This window comes from Manihot esculenta, chromosome 1 (genome assembly GCF_001659605.2).
Source record: "Manihot esculenta cultivar AM560-2 chromosome 1, M.esculenta_v8, whole genome shotgun sequence".
Classification (NCBI taxonomy): domain Eukaryota; kingdom Viridiplantae; phylum Streptophyta; class Magnoliopsida; order Malpighiales; family Euphorbiaceae; genus Manihot; species Manihot esculenta.
This window is the reverse complement of record NC_035161.2, coordinates 38,201,781-38,221,921: the sequence shown is the minus strand read 5'-3', so window position 1 is coordinate 38,221,921 and position 20,141 is coordinate 38,201,781. Positions and strand designations below refer to the sequence as shown.

At 34.3% G+C, this 20,141-nt stretch overlaps 3 protein-coding genes across 7 annotated transcripts; 2 read left to right on the top strand and 1 right to left on the bottom strand.

Moving 5' to 3' along the window:
* The first annotated feature begins 210 nt into the window (after positions 1 to 210).
* On the top strand, positions 211 to 5,898 carry LOC110611973 (auxin-binding protein T85). Of its 5 annotated transcripts, XM_021752567.2 has the most exons (5): positions 252 to 443; positions 539 to 645; positions 862 to 1,065; positions 1,823 to 1,890; positions 2,940 to 3,296. In XM_021752567.2, exons 1-5 carry the CDS (start codon positions 353 to 355, stop codon positions 3,049 to 3,051), a joined length of 582 nt encoding a protein of 193 aa, XP_021608259.1. In that variant the 5' UTR covers positions 252 to 352; the 3' UTR covers positions 3,052 to 3,296. The 5 variants fall into 5 exon arrangements, with proteins under 5 accessions (XP_043817356.1, XP_043817353.1, XP_021608259.1 ...); XM_043961421.1 differs by having other exon boundaries at positions 211 to 443; positions 862 to 2,848; positions 2,940 to 5,898; XM_043961418.1 differs by having other exon boundaries at positions 214 to 443; positions 862 to 5,898.
* A 1,050-nt stretch (positions 5,899 to 6,948) lies between these two features.
* Positions 6,949 to 8,691, top strand: LOC110611956 (BSD domain-containing protein 1). The gene has a single exon (XM_021752546.2). The coding sequence runs from the start codon at positions 7,067 to 7,069 to the stop codon at positions 8,468 to 8,470; it is 1,404 nt and encodes a 467-aa protein (XP_021608238.1). The 5' UTR covers positions 6,949 to 7,066; the 3' UTR covers positions 8,471 to 8,691.
* Positions 8,692 to 9,593: 902 nt separating this feature from the next.
* Positions 9,594 to 16,249, bottom strand: LOC110611946 (RNA demethylase ALKBH10B). Its single transcript, XM_021752534.2, has 7 exons — positions 15,347 to 16,249; positions 12,487 to 12,617; positions 12,234 to 12,351; positions 11,574 to 11,690; positions 11,364 to 11,479; positions 11,051 to 11,205; positions 9,594 to 10,386 (listed from the first exon to the last, which is right to left on the bottom strand). The coding sequence occupies exons 1-7, from the start codon at positions 15,879 to 15,881 to the stop codon at positions 9,897 to 9,899; spliced, it is 1,662 nt and encodes a 553-aa protein (XP_021608226.1). The 5' UTR covers positions 15,882 to 16,249; the 3' UTR covers positions 9,594 to 9,896.
* Between the last annotated feature and the right edge of the window lie 3,892 nt (positions 16,250 to 20,141).

The window sequence follows — 20,141 nt, the reverse complement described above, 5'->3', positions numbered from 1 at the left end:
TAAAAAAATTATTTTCTATAAAATATTTTACATGAAACAAATTTTATTTTTATAACATAAAACTACAAGGTCGGAAATTGCTTCCTTTCTTCCGACTAGTTTTATATTTATGACCTTTTTTGCAAAATGCTAATTTTCTCTATGGCCCCTTCCTTCCCTTAATGTTCTTTAAGAAGGCTCATGGCCCAGGTCTAGCCTTCTAGGATCCAGCAAGAAAGCCCAAACTGGCTGCTATATGCACGCTCTCTGCTTTGGGCTCTGCCATGGTAAGAAAGCCAGTCTCTCCGTCTCGCAAGAAGAAGCCAGAAGGATACTGGTGGTTGAAAATATAGGGACCTCGGTATCGAGTACAATGGCCTGGCAATGGCATTTCTTGAATTTCTTCTTTTTCAATTTGCTCATATACTCTGCAACAACCAAAGCTTCGCACTGCTCAATCAAGGGTTCGTTTTCTTTTACGTATTACTCTACATATTGATGTGCAGATATTAGAGGATTGATTGTGTTTATTCGTGTTTGGGGACGACTTCTAATATAGGGTTGCCACTTGTGAGGAATATTAGTGAGCTTCCTCAGGATGATTATGATAGGAAAGGTTTGTCGCATATTACTGTTGCTGGCTCTGTCTTGCATGGGTTGAAAGAGGTATGCAAATGCAATCTATCTGAAAGTTTGTCGAAACTGTCTGACGATTCTACTGTTAAATTCCCAATATAGGGTTAGAAATTGGAAGCAAGTTTATACCTCTAATTGATTCTATTACAAATGTTATTCTTTTTTATTTTTTAATTTTATTGGTAGAATGAACGTCCCGTTCTCAAATTGTTCATCTGTGCAAAATTACTCTGTTTGGATTTGCAGGTGGAGGTATGGCTTCAAACGTTTTCTCCTGGGTCACGCACGCCAATCCACAGACACTCATGTGAAGAAGTTTTTATTGTCCTAAAAGGAAGTGGCACTCTCTATCTTGCCTCAAGTTCACATGAGAAGTATCCTGGAAAGCCACAAGAATTTTTCTTCTTTTCCAATAGTACATTTCATATCCCTGTAAACGATGCTCACCAGGTAAACAGTTCTAGTGTAGTTGGTTTGGATGGAATTTGAACTTCGTTGCTACTGGTATTTTAAGAATGTCCAGTGTAGGTTTATTAATGTGAAAAACTCAGTGATAGTCCAGTTCTTTTTTTGTAGAATGGTCTTATAGTTAGTATTGTCGTGGCTGAGTTGTTTAGCGACTATGAATTGAATTCTTTGTTATTTTGTCTCAGAAATCTTCTAGCGGGACGTTTTTTTATAACCATTGTGGTTGTTGAAACCCATAGTAAGAGGTGTGCTTTCAAATTTATGGCAGTGGTTCTAACACCAATCTGTCTGTAGTTCTGAAAAATGAAGCCTCGATTGCTGAAGGTTTTATACATCTCATTTAGTAGTAGGACATGGTAACTGGATGATTTTCTTTAAATTTATAGATATATGATGTCCATTAGAAGCTCAAGGGCAGTTCATGCATTTCAATTTGTCTATTGTACTTTGCAATGGCTTAAGTCAAATTAGTAGTTATCAGCGTGTTAATTTTGAACTGAAAAGGGAATGTTACAACTTACAACACACAAATAAGATTTCAGTTTCCATTACTGCTTAAGCAACTGTAATTTAAATGAATATGTAATTACAGTCCACGAGGTCCTTGCTGAAGTGTATACTTTTCTACATAATGCTAGTTATGTCGGTCTTTCATTTTATTATTGCTTTTCAATCCACAAAATAGTGATTTGAAGCTGCTGCTTCGTCATTCTTTGTTTGTTTTGTTATCATATTTCAGGTCTGGAATACAAACGAGCATGAGGATTTGCAAGTGCTTGTCATAATATCTCGTCCACCGGTCAAAGTGTATATAGTGACTCTTCTTCTGTCTTTATAACTATCAGCAATTTACTGCTATTGATATTTCTTTTGTGTTTTTTCGTGAAAATGAATATCTTACTAGTTACTCTGTGGGTCTTTCCTACGTGTCCATGCCTCCATGAGTTACCCATGTGTTTCTAGCAGTTGTTAAATAAGCTTTCATGACTTGGGGTTTCATTCTTTCTTGGCTTTTCTGTATCTGATAATTTTTAAATATTATATTTAATGCTTTCCAGTATTGGAATTTTTCAACAACTTTGGTCTTCATTTTTAATACATCAGTGCACCCTTTAGCTTTTCCTATCTTTGGTGGATCCTATGTCAAGGTGCCTTTCAAAATTTATCTCCACAGTTATGGGAGAGGAGAAGTCATTAATTTTTAATATTCCAAAGGATATGGGCCATAATATGAACAGGTGACTTGAGATAGGAAGTTCCCCTGACAAGCTGAAGCTCAACTGCCATTGTAAGCTCCATGTTGGTACCTCCTCACTTTGGGGGAATATAGGGTTATCATGCTGCCTTTCCATATTATAGCCCAGAAAAAATGTTTCAAGCTCTTTTGCTAAGATTTCAGGCACAGTTTCTTCTTGTTATCATTTTGTACATGCAACACTTTCAAACTATCAGCTTTGATAATGGACTTGAAATGCATACCCACCTTGTGATGTTTCTTGCACTATATGATACGTTTGCCACGTAATATGCTGCATGACAACTTTTCTTATAAATGAATATTGGAACTCATTTTCACTATTTTCTGCAACGTTTCATCACTAGAATCAGGTATCATTTCTTTTGATTGGTTTGTTAGGTGTTGGTTTTGTGCACTATTACCCATTTTCGTATAAATGCTAATGTAAAAAATACTTGAGTACAAGAGGAAACAACATATTTATAGTGCAACGAGAAGGCTTTCTACATTTAACCCTTTCCAAAGCCGGTAATGCTGAAAGCCTTGTGCACGCCCTTGTTTATGTAATCTTGAAATGCATGTCCTTTCTGTCTCTCAGATTTTTTTGTCTTTGTTTCAGGTTCATATATGATGACTGGTTCATGCCCCATATTGCAGCAAAATTGAAGTTCCCCTACTATTGGGACGAACAATGCCTACAAGTTCAAGCACCTCCAAAAGATGAGCTTTAGTCAGAAGCTGTAGCAGTGTGTATTGCTTACACGAGCATGATGTTTTCGGTTGTGGATTGTTAAATTCTTGATATGAGGCTTTTTTCTTAGCAACAAGGAGCATAGGAGGTTTTTGTTTTCTTCACTTGTAAAATAGCATAAGCTGAGAAACTTGTATATTCTGTTTTTAGTTCTACTGCTAAATGGCTAGGGTACCTTTTGCAAAATTACAAGCTATTCAATGAGTACAACTGTCGGCTTTTCTACGAACAAACTTGACAAAATAACACTTCTATTCTAACGTTAAGCTGAAGCCCAAAGTTTATAATAAACTGACAGCATTCGCTCTTCTGCTACAGAATCTAGAATGGCAATGTCCATCAACCCGTATAAATCCATTGTGCTCGCCAAAAGTTTCAAGTTCCATATTGTTTCAGATGATGTGAATGCTTTGTGCCCAATGAAGAGAAAATTCTTAAACCCTAATTTTTATGTAAAACGTCGCTAGAAAGATTAAACTTTTAGCTCAAACTTCAGTAGGTCTTCAGCTTGTTTTCTTTTAAAGACCCATAATCAAATGAAGCTCTCTGCTCGGAAATTCAATTCAGCTTTGGCAGTCTAGTCATGAACAAGTCTGATTTTTTTCCAATTAGAAATTAAAAAAAAAAAAGATTAATGGTATAATAAATGAAAATTAACTATCAGTTAACGCCAATATTCATGTTCATGCAGCCAACATCACATGTATTAATTAATTGGAGATAGTTGTAAGAACATACCAAGACTTTTAACTAAATCGACCATCATGGGTCGGGCATTCAGTTATTGAAAACAGTCAAAACCACTTTTGTTGACCTCAACAAAGCAAAATTCAATCCTTTAACAACATTGTTTTTGGTTCCTTCACCATCGAACTGAAACAACAAATTTCACGAACCAGATTTTTTGGAGGTTCAATTAAAAAAATGTACTTTTTATATTGAATATTTCAATTATTGCTTAAAATAAAAAGGTAAATTATATGCACCAAAAAAAATGAATATGTGCTTTAAAAGTACTGAATAAGCTGTGATTAATCAAATGGCAAGTAAACCTTCAATTGCAAGAAAATTATCACAACGTATTTGGAAAAACAACCAGCCCGTTGACTGAAACCTAACTAGGTTGACTCGCCATTGAAATAGGCATGACAGGAAAATAAATTCAAAGGATTATAGAAATGGCTTCATTTTCACACAAGATTTTCTCTCCGAGGAATGTTCTGTTCCTCACAATCTCACCTACCTCTCTCCTTCCTTTTGTTTTATTTTTTTTATCACCATTAGTTTTCTGTTTTCTCCTAAACCTTCTCTTAACCAGCCTAGCAGTGGCAGCTACTCTTCTCCCCTAATCCCCCCCTACCCATTAACATCTGCCCCACCCACCTTCCCATTTAGGACAGGATGGCCTCCTGCACCATTCTCTTTCTCTATCATGGCCTCCTGTCTCTTCTTCTCTTCTTCCTCTCCTCTACGTCCATCATTGCAGCTGCTACCGCTTCCTCCTCCTCTGCCGGAATCCGCCTCGGCCTTATACGAAAACCTTCGTCTGATGTCCCTGCCTTCAGGGAAGCCCCTGCATTTCGCAATGGGGATTCCTGTGGAACTGAAATAGTCCATATTACCATGACCTTGGACGCCAATTATCTCAGAGGCACCACGGCTGCAGTTTTATCCATTCTTCAGCATTCTGCTTGCCCTGAAAACATTGAGTTCCACTTCCTCTGGGGACGTTCCGAGCCAGAGGTCTTCTCCAAAATCAACTCCACCTTTCCTTACCTTCAGTTCAGGTTCCACCGATTTGACTCGAACCGTGTTCGTGGCAAGATATCTAAATCCATTCGTCAAGCCCTGGATCAGCCTTTAAACTATGCAAGAATCTACCTTGCTGACATACTCCCACAAAACGTTAAACGCATTATCTATCTAGATTCCGATCTCGTTGTTGTTGATGATATTGCAAGATTATGGGAGGTTGATTTAAAGGGTAAGGTTTTGGGTGCACCAGAATATTGTCATGCAAATTTTACCAAGTACTTCACTGAATTATTCTGGTCGAATCCTGTCTGGGTTAGAACATTTCAAGGAAGAAAGCCATGTTATTTTAACACAGGGGTTATGGTGGTGGATGTAGAAATGTGGAGGCATGGTGGGTATATGCAAAAAGTTGAGTTCTGGATGGGAGTGCAAAAGCATAAGAGGATATACAACTTGGGTTCACTGCCACCATTTTTGTTGGTTTTGGCTGGGAACATAAAAGCAGTGGATCACAGGTGGAATCAACATGGGTTAGGGGGTGATAACATTGAAGGTAAGTGCAGGAATTTGCATCCTGGGCCAATTAGTTTGCTTCACTGGAGTGGGAAAGGGAAGCCATGGTTAAGACTCGACTCAAGAAAGCCATGTTCTGTGGATTATCTTTGGGCTCCGTATGATCTCTATCGCTCATCATCAACGCATTCTTTGGAATAATAATGAGATTGTTGGGGAAGATCATAAAAGAATTGGAGAAGAAGGAGACAACAGAATGGTGGAAAGGGTAGGTAGTTTTAGGAGATGGAAGGAGATGATAAAATGAGAAGTGACGTCGTAGGGTAATTAAGACAAAAAGAAACTCAAACCCCTGTATTGAAGTGTTTTGTATTTATATAAGAGGGGGAGAAAACATTGTCTGGGTTCTAATGCTGCATTTACAAACAGCATGGGGATTGATGTGAGCTTCATTCACTCATTCAATTAACTATTTGTTTTTAAGAATGAAATACGATCCATTCTCTTTTAATTAATGATTTCAATCATTCAAAATTTTCTGTTGAATGACCGAATCAGTGCGAGAGTTATTCACTGATATCTCAAAGTTATATATATTTGTCATAGGCAATTCAAATTAAATGAGACTCTATCGGCCAAGTTCAGATGTAGCAAAAAACATCTACTATTACTCGAATCGCGAACTCTAGGGTTCATAAAATTCCTATCCTCGCTGCTCATGATATTTCTTGTGTTCTTCAGTAAATTGTGTGATTCTCTTTTAATTCTCAGTTCAAATGGAGATTAGAGAAGACTTTGCGAGATGCTATGTCACTACAATATCAAGTACTGGAGGAAGCGTTTCTCTCCTCCACTTCAATTTCGAGTTCTTCACTGAAAACAATCGATAAAAGCCAGACTCGATTCAACACAAGATATCAACTTCTCTTCTTCCTCCAATAATTGTGATTGGATTTTAAAGATTTGAGATTTACTACGAAATTGGAATTTGCATTTTAAACTTTTAGTTTTAATTTTTTATTTGCAGAGAAATTAGGATTGTTTACTCTTTTAAAGGAATTAATTTTGAGATGAGAAGTTGAATGTTGAGGATTTATCATTGAATTTTAAAGATTTCTTTTTAGGAAATTAGGATTCTTCAGCTATGAGTAGCTATTTTTCTAGAATTCTTTTAAAAAAGAAAAAAAAATTATTATTAAAGAGAGTTTAAAAAATAATATCTTGAATAAAAAATTAAAAAGAATTGAATTTAAACAAAAAAGTAAAGATTTATTACGCTGAAAAATATCGTTTTAAAATTTAATTAATATTTTAAAATTAAGACCCTTCTGATTCTAAATTAAGATTTCTTCGATTTTATTAATTTATATAATGCATGTGAGTCTAAGATAATTTATTATATTAAATTAAAAAATTACTATTTAATTTTATGTTATATAAAATTTATTAATTATTTTTTATAATTTTTAAAAATATAATAAAACCTTCTTTTGAAAATTATCTTCTAAAATTAAAAATTTTGGATGAAAAAATTGGGTTGGAATGACGATGGCTTATCTCCCATTTTAAGCCAAAGGTTAACCGACACCGTATCTGAAATTGACCATCCACCCTCTCCTCTCCTGTACCAAGTGCGCGCTTTCACCTCTCTGCTCATGTTGGCCGATTATTTTTCAATATATTTCTAGAACTCGCCCACTTCCTTAACCATTCTTCTCCAATCCACAATGGATTTCTTCAAATCAGTATTCGCAGACGAACCGGATTCTCCTAAATCCGAATCTAAATCCTCCTCTGATCAACCGCCATTGGACTCAGATCCCAGCTCCCCACCAAAACTGCCAAATCCTAACCTTGACCATACCGATGCTGGGACCAGCACTGCTGCTGCCGGTGGTGGTGGTGGGTGGAGCTTTGGAGGTCTAATAAAAAACCTAAGTATCAAATCCGAATCCGTCATTGAAATCTACCGTCGTGATCTGGAGGAATTTGGGTCCGGTCTTAAGAAGGAGATCGAGGTGGCCCATGGATCCCTAGAGACCGTGGGGAACGCCATTGACGAGGTTGGTAGTTCCGTATTGAAAAGTACAGCTCAGATAATTTCACAGGGCAAAGAGGCAATCCTCTCCGTCGATCATGAATCCGATTCGTCTGATAATGATAACAAGAGGAGTATTACTAGTCAGCAAAGCTTGATTTCGAAACCATATAGTCGTTTTGATGCTCAGGTACGGGCGATTCAAGGTGATGAAAGCACGTACACTGAGGAGTCGCAGGATTTGGATGATTATAAGAAATGGAAATCAGGGTTTGATTTGGAGGAGAAGAGAGAGGAGGTTGAAAACTTGTTACAGGAGAATGGTGCTGTGGAGAGTATATACAAAAGGCTTGTGCCCAATAGTGTTGATGAGGAGACATTTTGGAGTAGATACTATTTTAAGCTATATAAGCTCAAGCAAGCCGAAGATGTGAGAGCTAATATTGTCAAGCGAGCAATTTCGACAGAAGAGGAGGACTTGAGTTGGGAATTTGATGATGATGAGGATGAAAAGGAAGATGAGAGGAATGCCACTTCGAAGGCCAATTTGCTGGAAAATGATGATTTGGGGAGCAAAGATTCTACAAAAGTTACAAAAGATGAGGAGAAGGATGTGCATTATAAACAGTCTGAGCAAATTGTGAAGGGTGATGAAATTAATAAGGCGGATAGTGGGGAGTCTGAACAAACTGTGAGTATGAAGGGGGAAATCTCAGTTGTGGAATCGAAGGGAGAGACGATATTCAGTGGCGGTGACAAAGACAATGTAGCCAGTGATAAAGTGGATTTGGAGAAGAGTAAGGAAGAGACACTATCAAAATCTGACGAGAAATGGGGATTAGAAGGGAAAGGTGATAACGGAGAATCTTCTAAAGAGAGTGATGTTTCTGTTATATCCAGCCATTTATCAATGCCAGAGGAGGAAGATCTTGAGTGGGATGAGATTGAGGATCTGAGCAGCATCGATGAGAAGAAAGTGAGTTATACTGGAAGTCCAAACAAGAATGATTTGCGGAAGCAGTTGAGTGCTGCAGAAGAAGAGGAGGATTTAAGTTGGGATATTGAAGACGATGATGAACCAGTAAAATCTTGAAACAAACTTGTAAATTGAAAAGTTATTTCAATGTCTAATTACCACAATTTGTTTATGGAAGTGTCATATAGAGTAAGGAGGATTCTTCTTTTTTGGGGTTCTTTTGAACCTTGAAAGTGCTAATATTGTTTGCAATTTTGTTACTTGAAGTTGAAACAAGTCTGTCTATTGCAACAGATCCTGTTATTAATTTGTGTTCAGTAAAGCACTAGATTCCTTAAACAAATTTTATATGTGTCATTATGCTTGATTGTTCTTCAAACAAATTGTCATTCTGCAACTCAAAAGTCTTAACTGCAAAATTTGGAGACAGTTGCTATTTCTTGCCTGCATTGAGAGTCCAACTTCAACTTCTTGTGCTGGTGGGAGAATTTATGATCTGGGGTTCACAACTTGTACATTTGTGGCCAACGATTCAGCTAAGGGATATACATTTTTGAGAGACTTGCGCCTCGATGGCATAAATACGAAGCAATCGAGACAATGTAACCAACTTTCGGTTAGATGACATGCTTTTCTGAAAACAAAAAACATAGGAATCAGGTAAATAGTTGCTATCTGTAGCGCTCAGGCTTATTGCAATGATAGCTGATTACTCACCCTACATTTTTAACATATTTGAAAAGCCTTTTAAAACCTGTTTTTCAGTTCTTATTGGTTCCTCTTGTGATAATTTTATGAGGGAAGAGGCCCTTCCTTATTGTCTAGTGTTCCGGTGGCATTTGGAGGAATTTTCTGGATGAATGGGATCGACAGCTTCTTTGATATATGCAAGGCAAGAATGGAGAAGAGTAGTTGAAACATCAGTTGAATCAACAACGTTTGTTTGGATCATGGCTGCCTGAGCTCCGGAGATTAGAGAACAAATTCTGAGGATACTGAGATGATTTGTAATGTCCCGTGCAAGCTTGCTAAACTGCCTGCTGCAAGCTCCATTTGATAAGTTGGAAGACAACACCCAGGGGTTGCTCAAGGGTCTCTTGGTTAAGATAACAACCGGAACTAGCTGAATACTTCTTACAGATTTACTTATCCCAAGTCCCAACAGAGAAATAAGAATCAAAGATATCCATCACACATCTTGCTAGGTTAGAAATTGGCTATCAAACAAGAGCCTAGATCATGTCAATGAAAAATATTAAATATGAAAAACTTTTTAATACAAAATTCTGCCCTCTGGAAGAGCTAATTCACACTCTGCAGACATATAGCCCAACTATTCCTAGAGGCCTACATCATTGGCATCAGAGATTTGCGTACTGACCAACACTAGAACTTGATCTACTGAGGGGAGAGTGTGGAATTGATATGACAAACTTGGTTGACAGCACTTCAGGCCCCAATTGTCTAATGGCAAGCTAGCAAGAATTGTACAATTCGTACCAATAGTTGACTTTCTCTGCGTAGGCCCCAGGGCTGCCTCAGGCTATCCTGCCAATTTTGCCTCAACAATGACGCCTGTTTCAGAAGCAGAATCTGTTATGTGCGTTTCAATGGAAGGAAATGTGAGTAGCCGCCCTTTTTGGGCACGGGGTGGAAGATGCTTTGCAGGCTTTCTTGATCCTACATTCCAGGGCAAGAAAACCCCAGTTCCACCACTAGGGATCCTTTTTGGATTCAACACCATAGGGCGCACAGGAGCTAGCATGACCACCGGGGTACGAAGGACTCCCCACTTGGTCATTGCATCCATTGCTTCGTACCCTCCCAGAGCTCCATTAGGCATCGCATAGGGACTTGGTATGTTGGGTTGCCATAGGGTCATTGCACCGGCCATGGGACTAGTTGGTGGCGACTGGCCTTGATTGGCATCCGGGCGAACTTTGAAGAATGTGATGCTGACCCTTATGTTTGGAGATGGGCACATGACATGCCTTGCCATATCAGCACTGTTTCCCCTCATTACTAAAAGAGACCTAAGCAAGATTTTCGAAATCGAGTCATGTATCAGATGTACATTCCGAGTAGACAATCTATACTTATAAATGGAGCAAGATACGCATTCGATATTTTGTTTTCACAAAATAAGCAGAGTCAATGCTAAATAGACCTTTCTGTATAGATCCTATTTTCACACAGTTAAATCCTGTACATGCAATGATATTTGAGAATATTTCATTATTTTCACACAGTTAAACTCTGTATATATCCTGGTTAGAAGATTTATCTTGTTTCTACTTGTAGTCATTGCTATTTGCTAATTAGTACCTAGTTTGTGGTAGTAAGACTCGCTTTATTCACTTTCTGAAATTAGAAACTTCCAGAATTCCAGTCAAACAGCTTTGAAGGAGGTTATCTGAAGTAGGTGCTAGTGCTAATTTAACCCCTCCATGCACATCCAGACATGAAGAGTGGTATCATCAGATATTAGAAGTCAAACCACAAAAACATATGGGATGTTACTACTATGCCATTTGGTTCTTCTACGGCAAATTGTTTGAGTTGGATACAATTATATGATTATTTTATCATTTATACCATTCGCTTATTCTTATAGTTTCCTATTAAATTTAGCATTAAAGTTCAGGGCAAAAGTAACAGGCAATGCGTAAACACAATTTAAAAAGAACTTTCGTGTACCCTTCTTTTAATGAAAGCATGAGTGGACCTCTATAATTCCCATCGTTGTCACTCACAAGAGTACGTCCAAAAGCCATTGTCGATTCAGATAGGAGAAGAGTAGAGATTGGTTGGTCCAAATGCGGTGGCTTTTGAAAAGGCTGTGAATGTTCATGCTGCATCCAAAAGCATATCCATTTTTTACTATCCTCAGCAACAAAATTGCAGATCCAAAAAACTCGGAGCATAAATCTAAAGGTATGGTGTGTTCTATGCAAGCTCCATCGAGTTAACAATAATAAGAAAAAACAAAGATCTATAGAATATAAAATACCTCATCAAAGAAATGGATGATACAAGCATTTGGTTTTTTATATTCTGGTATTAGTTGCCACTGAACCAGATGATTGATGACGTCTTGGAGAAGTGCTGGAATTGGTTCTATATTACCTGATAAAATTGAAAAATTGCAAAACGCTTTGATTGTTTTTCTCAAATAATCATAAAATTGAGAGACTAGAACATATTTATGATAAGATAATACTTGTTTGGTTGTCACTTGTAGCTTCCTCCTTTATATGTCCAAAGATAGGAACGCCAAGCTGAATCAACTCTCTCTTGTTTCCCTTTACCTGCTTGTTGAATAAAATAAAAGTCTCTCCTGCATTCAACATTTGAGAAGCTTAGCTTTCATGCACAAAAAAGTAATTAAAGTTATGTAAATTTGGATTGTCAGCAAAGAGACGACTTTTTTTTTTGGCACTCAATTTGGATTTTACAAAAACAGCACATCAGCTCTCTCTTGTTTCCCTTCACGTCAAAATCCTTTGTGTCAACAATTTAAGATTCAATATGGTAATAACTAAAATAGATATGGTGAAATGGGAGCTGTTTAAAAATCCAATATGTTTCAGAAATATGTGAAGTTAACGCAAGTTTAGAACAGAAATGAAACCCGAAGGCTTTCACCAGTCTATTTTCCAGACTTGCTATTTAATCAGATTGTGCCTCCAGTTGCTCTGTTTTAAATTGAACTAAGATAGACTACGAGGTTGTAGCAACTCAATTCTCTCATGCAAAAGTGAAAGCAGCTTCTTTTGATAGGGGTGATGAATTGTAGGACAAAGCTAAAAGTGAAGCACCAAGCCAAGTTTCATTTAAAGGAGGGCTCAATCATACAACAGTAGAACAAATAGAAAGTCACCTGCAAGCTCCCCATTTTGACCAGCAACTCGGAGTTCATTAACGAAGTCGGTTAACTTAGACAGCTCAGAATCAGTGAAAACGTCCTCATATAACTTTAAACCTTTCACAACATTCACCTGCCAGTTGTAATATGTCTCAATCAGTAACAGCTGGCTGCTTTTTTAAGAGCATATACTATAGGGATATCTAGCCTCTGAATTCCATCTTCTCTAAGGAAAGAAGGTTTTTAAAGTTTGAATTAAAGAACTCGCCATGTGCCCTTTCACTTGTTCCTTTGCAGTGAAACCTTTTGTCAACTTGATTTGATCCGGACGTAAATTGCAATCTTCATGGTTGGAACAAATGTCAATGTTCTCTCTAGTGGGCAGCACTTCTTGAGATCCTACATTCCAAAATAAGAAATGAAATGGAGCCAGCTATGCCATGATATAGGATCCTTTATTTAACTCGGACTATAAATGAACTATAAAAGAATAACTTCGAGAAAGCTACAACGCCATGCATAGAATTAACAATGAAGGCAGACCTATGATAATGCAGCAATGAAGGAAAAATAAGTGTAGACTAGAAAAAATCAATGCAACAGTCAGTTGGAAAAGCAAGGAGACCTGGTTTCCCTTCGAAACCCATTAAAAGAAGTATATTGCAGTCTTATTCATAGCAGGGCTTCCATTGCCAACTTAAAATTCAGTGATTAAGAGAGAGGTTCCAATGATAGCACAGTATCGCAACATTCATTCTTAGAGAGGAAGCCAAAAAAAAAAAAATCAGGGCTCACCCTGTTAGACTAAGATATTTACTAGAAACAAAAATGTCAGTAACTAATTAAAATGAGGAACGCCAAGCTAACCATGTCTTAAAGAATTCCTTGTAACAATTCTAGCTAGATCATGTCTGAAAAAGTTTTATAGCACTGAACATGCAACATAGAAACATTGCATTGACGTAGTAGTGTTCTACCTGTCTCTGTTTATCTTTTATATATCAAGAGTTCAAGACTGCCATTACAATATAAATAATATAAAGATATAAAGATGAACTGCAATCTATTAAATCATTTAAAACTCCAAGCAATTATTTGACTGTTCTAAGTTTTCTAGTAACATATTGTTGGGCAAAAAATCTTTTTATGCTACAGTCCAGTAGTACAGTACATGGGAATCAGTCCCATGATAATTCTCGCCTATCAATACCACCCATGTGAGTTGCATTTACACAATTTTCTATTTATCATCTTACCAGTAGTTACTCCATTGTCTTACTTATCATCATTATCATCGGTCACACATCTCTAGCAATTGGAAAATATTTGTCGTATTTGCTAACAAAGCTGTCCCTGCCAAATGTACACCAATGACCAAACAAGCCAACAAAGCTACAGAAAGGAAAAGGATTTTCAGTTTCCAGCACAATATAAGATTCGAATCTTGAATCGGCTTATCCCGCCACCCATTTTGTCCACCCGGCCTCATTGAAAATAGGGTCCGCCCAATGTCCACTGAGTTGACCCGGAAACTCGACCTGGACAAAAGAGGCCCCCCGTAACGAGTCCTATATTCAATAACTTTGGGATTAGCAAGCAAGTCTATCAAAAGCGCAACAACCTCACACCACGTGGAACATTCAAATAGCAGCCATGACATCATGATTAAGATCGACAGTTAGCATCGGAAGCCGCCTGTAATCAAATCATTGCACACATCTCACGTATGGTTGCATTAATCGTAGAGGTATTCCCAAACAAACCTGGAAACAATTTAAGGCGAAAAAAGAAAATATGGGAGAAAAGTAAAAATAAAATTTATTGTTTTAAATATTATTTAAATTAAAAAATAATTTTTTTTGAAAACTAAATGCAAAAGAAAAGAAATTATTATATGTTTTATCTTATTTAATTCAAATTAGACCTAAATTAAATAGGTTTGGGAAAGTAACTCCATCAAATTCCTTCCATTCTCTTCTTGAGAATACATTTTTCTTTCTTTCATCCAATTGAAGACTTTTTTTTTTTTTTTGTCGAATCTGATTGAAGACATTGCACCAAGGAATAACAAGAATTCTCAATCTGTCCCCTTTCTTTTATCTTTCAATTTCCAGTTCTACTTTCTTTCATCCTTATATCTCTCCAAGGAGACTATAACCGTAACACCGGATGCAGACAAGTCCTTCACCGCCTCGAAACCCTCAAACCCCCATAAAACCTTGATACAACAAAAATAACAATTATTATCAATTTGGAATCGGTTTTCCTTTTCTTTTTCCTTCAAAAAGAGGATGCTTTTATTTTAGGAAAAAAAAAAGAGATTGCTAAAAAAAATCACGCTATAGAAAATGATATTGAAAAAGTAATTTTCCAGTATATTTGTAAACGAAAAACTACAGAATTCTGGATATCTGGATACTCCTATTATAAACAAAACTAATCAATAGAACCGATTCAAAGTCAGAAAATAGTGGGCCTTTTTATTTTTTGCAAATGGATAGTTTGAATCTAGGATCTGGTGGAGAAAAAATTAGAGTATTGAGCGTTTTTGCAGTATAAATTTGTTTTTTCTCACAGTAAAATGTATCATTTTTGTAAGAAGTACAATGTTTTTAGTATTTTTTATAAAATTTTAATAAATTTTCAATAAAAGAATTTCTATTCGATTCCTCAGATGAGTAATTCATTCCCGACGCATATAGCTGTATTGAAGTATTTCAAGAACTACTCTGTGATTTTTCTATTCCTTCCACCAACCAAACACCATAATTTAATATTAAATTGGAATTTTCCCTTTTTAAATATAAAGAAATTAAAAGAAAATAACAGCAAACAAAAAGAAATTATAATGTAATTGTTTTTGAAACAAAACAATGAAAAATTAACTAAAAAGACAGCATTATTCAGCAAATCGTTCTAAAAAATTCAGCTACAATTGCAGTTATAAATTTGCATGTAAGCATTGTCCGTGGTAGGTTCCAGGAACAAAGACAAGATCATCCAAAGCTCGCTATTAATTTCTCATGAAAATTATGTGCATTCCAATAAAGATATGAGAAGAAAAAAAAAGGGAAGTTGCTTGAATTAATGAGAAAGTCATAATTTTGAAGATGAAAGATTATACTTACCTGAATCAGTAATATCACTATCAGGCGAATCCTCTTCCTCTTCGACAACCTCGCCTCCATAGCCAACATCATCAACAACAGTTCCCATACTTTCAGTCAATTGCTCGTCAATTTTCTCCTCCTCAACCAAACATACATCCTTCAATACCACCTCACTCTTCTTTTCACTTTGACCATCATTTTCATGAAATTTCTTCTCCACCACTCGCTTCAGCTCCGCTGCAACGCCAGCAATCGTGTGATATTTCTGCATCTGGAGCACCGGGATCCAGTTCAGCCTCCTCCGATGTATGGCCGCAAATAAAGACTCGTAATCGGATCCTGGTCCTCCGCTGAGCTGCGCCAAGTGACTGCAAAGCGCATCGATTATCGCGTTGGCAGCTGCGAATTCCCCGCGAAACCAGGCAAGAATTGCATCCTTAGCGAAAGCGTCAGTCACCATCATAGGCGGCGTTTGTACGGGAACCACTGTGGGACTCACTGGAGGACGAGCAGCTGGATCCTTCGGCGATGCTATCCCGGCCGCCATCGGCATCACTGCTAATTTGGACTAATGCTGTTTTACAGTATGTCGGTACAAATTCACCCTGCTTGTACTGAGACTCCAAAATATCAGGAGGGAGTGTTACCTACTGGCAGAAATATCGGTCTACAATACTGGGCTGTTTCTCTACTGGGTCTACTAAGAGAAACAAAGGGGTTGGACTTTGATCACACACAGGAGGGGCATTGTTGAAGGAGCCTATGGGGATTATTTATATTTGGTACCTCGGGAAGGCAAGACGGTATACTAACATGGCAAGTTGGGAGAGATCTGACGTGGCAGAACAGAAATGAAGGTTGGTTGGCCTGGAAAGAATCAGATGGGTAGGTCTCCTCAGGACTCAAGAGCTTGTATCAAGTGATTAAGATTTAAGACTTTGCAGCTTGTGACTCTGTGAAGGCAGACGTCGGCCTTGCTAATGGTTTTTCAGATTTTAATTATCATATATTTTAATTATTAAATAATAATTAATATTAAAAGTTATGCAATTATAATGCATATTTTATATTCAAAAGCCTTTTTATTAAACTAACTTTCATTTAATAGACATTACATATTTTTATATTCGTTTTAATATTTATAATTTATTTTATATATAATAAAATTTTAAAATTTTATTATAATTTAATTTTTATATAATTTTATATAAAAATATAATAAAATTAAAATTTAAGTATATAAATAATAGTTTTAAATTTTCTTAATTCTAAATAATAAATTTATATTAATTTTTAACATTTATATTTTAAAATATTTTTTCATAATCTTTAATATTTAAATGTGTCATTCTAATAATGATTGTCCAAATATTTAATATTATTGAAATTTTTATGAACAATAAATAATAAAATTTATATTTATTCATAATTAAATTTAATTTTATTATAATAATTTTAAATTATTATGGCAGTTTTAACAATTTCATTTTTCATCTTCCATCTCTTATATATAATTTTGTTAATTTTATTTTAATTGACAATAATTTAAACTAATTAGTATTATTTATTAGATTTAAATAGTAAGATTATTTTAAATTATAAATTATAACAGGATTATTCATATGAATTAGATTTATTATTAAAATAATATTAATTTTTATTTAATATTATATAATAATACTAACAATTTAATTTATTTACATATATAATTTATTATTTAAAATTTTCATTATTAAATATTATTAGTGATAAATTGATTGACACTAAATATGACATTTTAATATGCATTAGTTATAAATTTATCGTTACTGATGACCGCTGAATTTCTTTACTCCAGATCAGGAGCTTGACCACAGCTCAAGACCCATAACGTAGAGGCCCATGCATCTGATATGCACAACAAGTCTGCCTCATTCAACCTTTAAGGCCGGGCTCAACCAAGCTTCTTCACTCATATCGGCCTAGTCCACGACCAGCAGGCCCTCTCCTCTCAGACTCAGCGTCCGGCCCGACTCTCGGTCCAGCCCAGTATCCAGAGCCATATTAAGACAGCCTAGCAGATCCGCTCGAGCGTACACACGAGGAGAATCAGAGGCCGTTACGCATGGAGCAGGCTGCTGATACCCTCGTACACCCGAATCTGTATGTCAGAGACGCGTATCCCAATCATGAAAAGGTCTTTACATGTCACCAGCAAGTATAGCGAAATGGATAAAAGGGGAACCCCTCCCCATAAAGTTTAAGTTTATTTTTCAATACCAAAACCCTTGTAAAACCTTAATCTATTAGATTTCAGATCATCAGTTACTAATACATTTTTTTAAGATGAATCCATAAATATATGTCAGTAAAATATTTTCTTAACTTGCACAACTAAAAAAAATTCATTTAGTCAAATATCTTTGTATAATTTTTTAAAATTATAGCAAAATTAATTAAATAGTGTTTAACCAGTTTAGATTTAATAGTTAAATATATTCAATCAATTAGATTAAAAATTTTAAATAAATATTAAATGTTTTAGTCAATTAAATTAAAAGATAATTTTATAATTATATAATAATTTTATGAATAATTTTTTACATTTTCATTATTTTCACATCCTTTATGCATATTAATATATAATATTTTTAAAATTTAATATTTTCAAATAACTTTATAATTAGTTCATTTGATAAAATTATAATTCACTTTAAAATTTAACTATTATTATAAATAATTAATTTATTGTAATTTTTACTTTAAAAATAAGAATTTATTATTTGAGTAATTAATATTTAAACATGTTATTTTAATAATTATTATTTTAAAATTAATTTAGTGATATTTAAAATAAACTCTAGAATTAATTTAAAATAATAATATTATAATTCAATAAATATATTTATTTAAAAAAATTAATCTTTTTATATTTTTATATATCTTTTCAACATTTTCTTAACTATCTGTAAATTAATTTTAAAAATATAATTATAATTTATTTTAAAAATTAAATTTTAAATAATAAAATTATCAATTATTTAAATAATTAAATTAATTAATTTATAAATAATTTAAATGCAATTTTGTATGTGCAAGTGATGCTCAATATGAGCATTTGAAATTTTAGATTTATTTTTTAAAATAAATTAATTTATACGTCATAATTTTAAATTGATTTATCTTAATTGTTGAAAAATTTAAATGTGTATAAATATCTTAAACAAAAAATAAATTGCATTAAATATATATATTTTTTGAAATGGTGCATTAAATATTTATAAGCTCATATGAACTTATAAAAACATAATACTTAGAATTTATTTTTTATAAATAAAGTTAAACGCTCTCTTAATTAAATTTTTTAAATTCTTAATAAAACCTCCTGCATTCTATTTACTTTTATTTTTTACTTGAATTAAGAACATAATTAATGTAATTAAAATAATAAAGTTATTTAATATATAATTATTTAAAAATTACTTTTTTTTAATCATACTCCTTTTCTTCTTATTTTTTTAAAATAATTGTAAACTGATTTTTTTTTCTCACTTTTTTTGTGGCCGTTTATTTTCTTTCACTTTAAGGAGTAAGGTTTATAATCATAGGTTTATAATCATGGTGTAACAGATGTAGAAAATTGGAATGAGACAAGTGAAAGTGTGTGGGACCCAAAGCATTATGAAGAGAGGTGGGTTCTAATTCGATGTGGGGGACCCGTGAAAAGCGCTCAACGGTTGGTTCGTAGGCGAAGAAGGGAAGGTGTGTGGGTTCCCACACTACAGGGCTCAATGCCCTCCCTCCTCTTCTACCTGTCGTGGTGGTGCAGTGTGATCCTGGCCACCCAAGTGAATTGCGCACATGCTACGATACCCGCAGCTTTAACCCACCAACTACAGTAACGGACAAAACAACCCTACAACCCTGAACACCATGCATAGCCGGCTAAGCCACCGCCTCCTCTCTCGGCTACCTTTTGTTCATTATTTATACTTTTCATATTTTTTTTAATTATTATATATTTTTTATTTAATAGTATAATAATATAAATTAATTATTATAATTTTATTTTATTTTATTTTTAAAATTTTTTTATATTTATTAAATTTTAATATATTTAAAATAAATATAACTAAAAAATTAATAAAAAAAATTAGATTTTTAATAAAATTAATAAAAATTATGAACAGAAAGCTCTAGCTGTGATTTTCTTTGCAGTGCATATTATTTGAAATTTTTTTGGACATGTGTTCTTATTTCTTAAATGTATTTTAAAAGATGTATTTACTATTTAATTTTTATATTATAAAAAAATTAATTTGTTAGTGTTTAATTTTAAAATTTTATTTGATTAAAATAAAAAAAAATTAAAAAGTTAAATTTTTAAAAAGTGCAAAAACTTCTCTTTATTTGACTTTCTTCGTAAAGAAAGTAACTCACTTCAGTGAAATTTGGTAAATTGAATTTTTTAGTTAATTTATATTGAATTTACTAATTTATTTATTAATTTAGTATACTTAAAATTATATTATAAATATTATTGTCCATTGTCACTTAAAATAATTTAATTTTTTGAAAAGTTAATTTATATACAAATACAATTGTATCATATTTCTTAATAAATAAATTTTTTAAAAGCATACTTTTTGATAAAAATACTTTTCAAAAAATAGACATTTTAAATTAAATAAAATCTAAAATACTATTAATATAAAAGGATTAATAAGTAAATAAAATATTTAAAAATTAAATTTGGGCATAAATCAAGGGTGCCCTTTGATTTAACAGCGAGCCACTTGGATCAAAGACCATCTAACGACTCACACCCACACAC

Bases quoted from the DNA above. Each gene is read 5' to 3' on its own strand.
- LOC110611973 (XM_043961421.1), top strand. From the start codon at position 4,473: ATGGCCTCCTGCACCATTCTCTTTCTCTATCATGGCCTCCTGTCTCTT.
- LOC110611956 (XM_021752546.2), top strand. From the start codon at position 7,067: ATGGATTTCTTCAAATCAGTATTCGCAGACGAACCGGATTCTCCTAAA.
- LOC110611946 (XM_021752534.2), bottom strand. From the start codon at position 15,881: ATGCCGATGGCGGCCGGGATAGCATCGCCGAAGGATCCAGCTGCTCGT. The intron at 12,618-15,346 runs GTAAGTATAATC...TTTGGAATGTAG, and splicing joins TAGTGATATTACTGATTCAG to GATCTCAAGAAGTGCTGCCC. The intron at 11,691-12,233 runs GTGACTTTCTAT...TGTTGAATGCAG, and splicing joins TCAAAATGGGGAGCTTGCAG to GAGAGACTTTTATTTTATTC.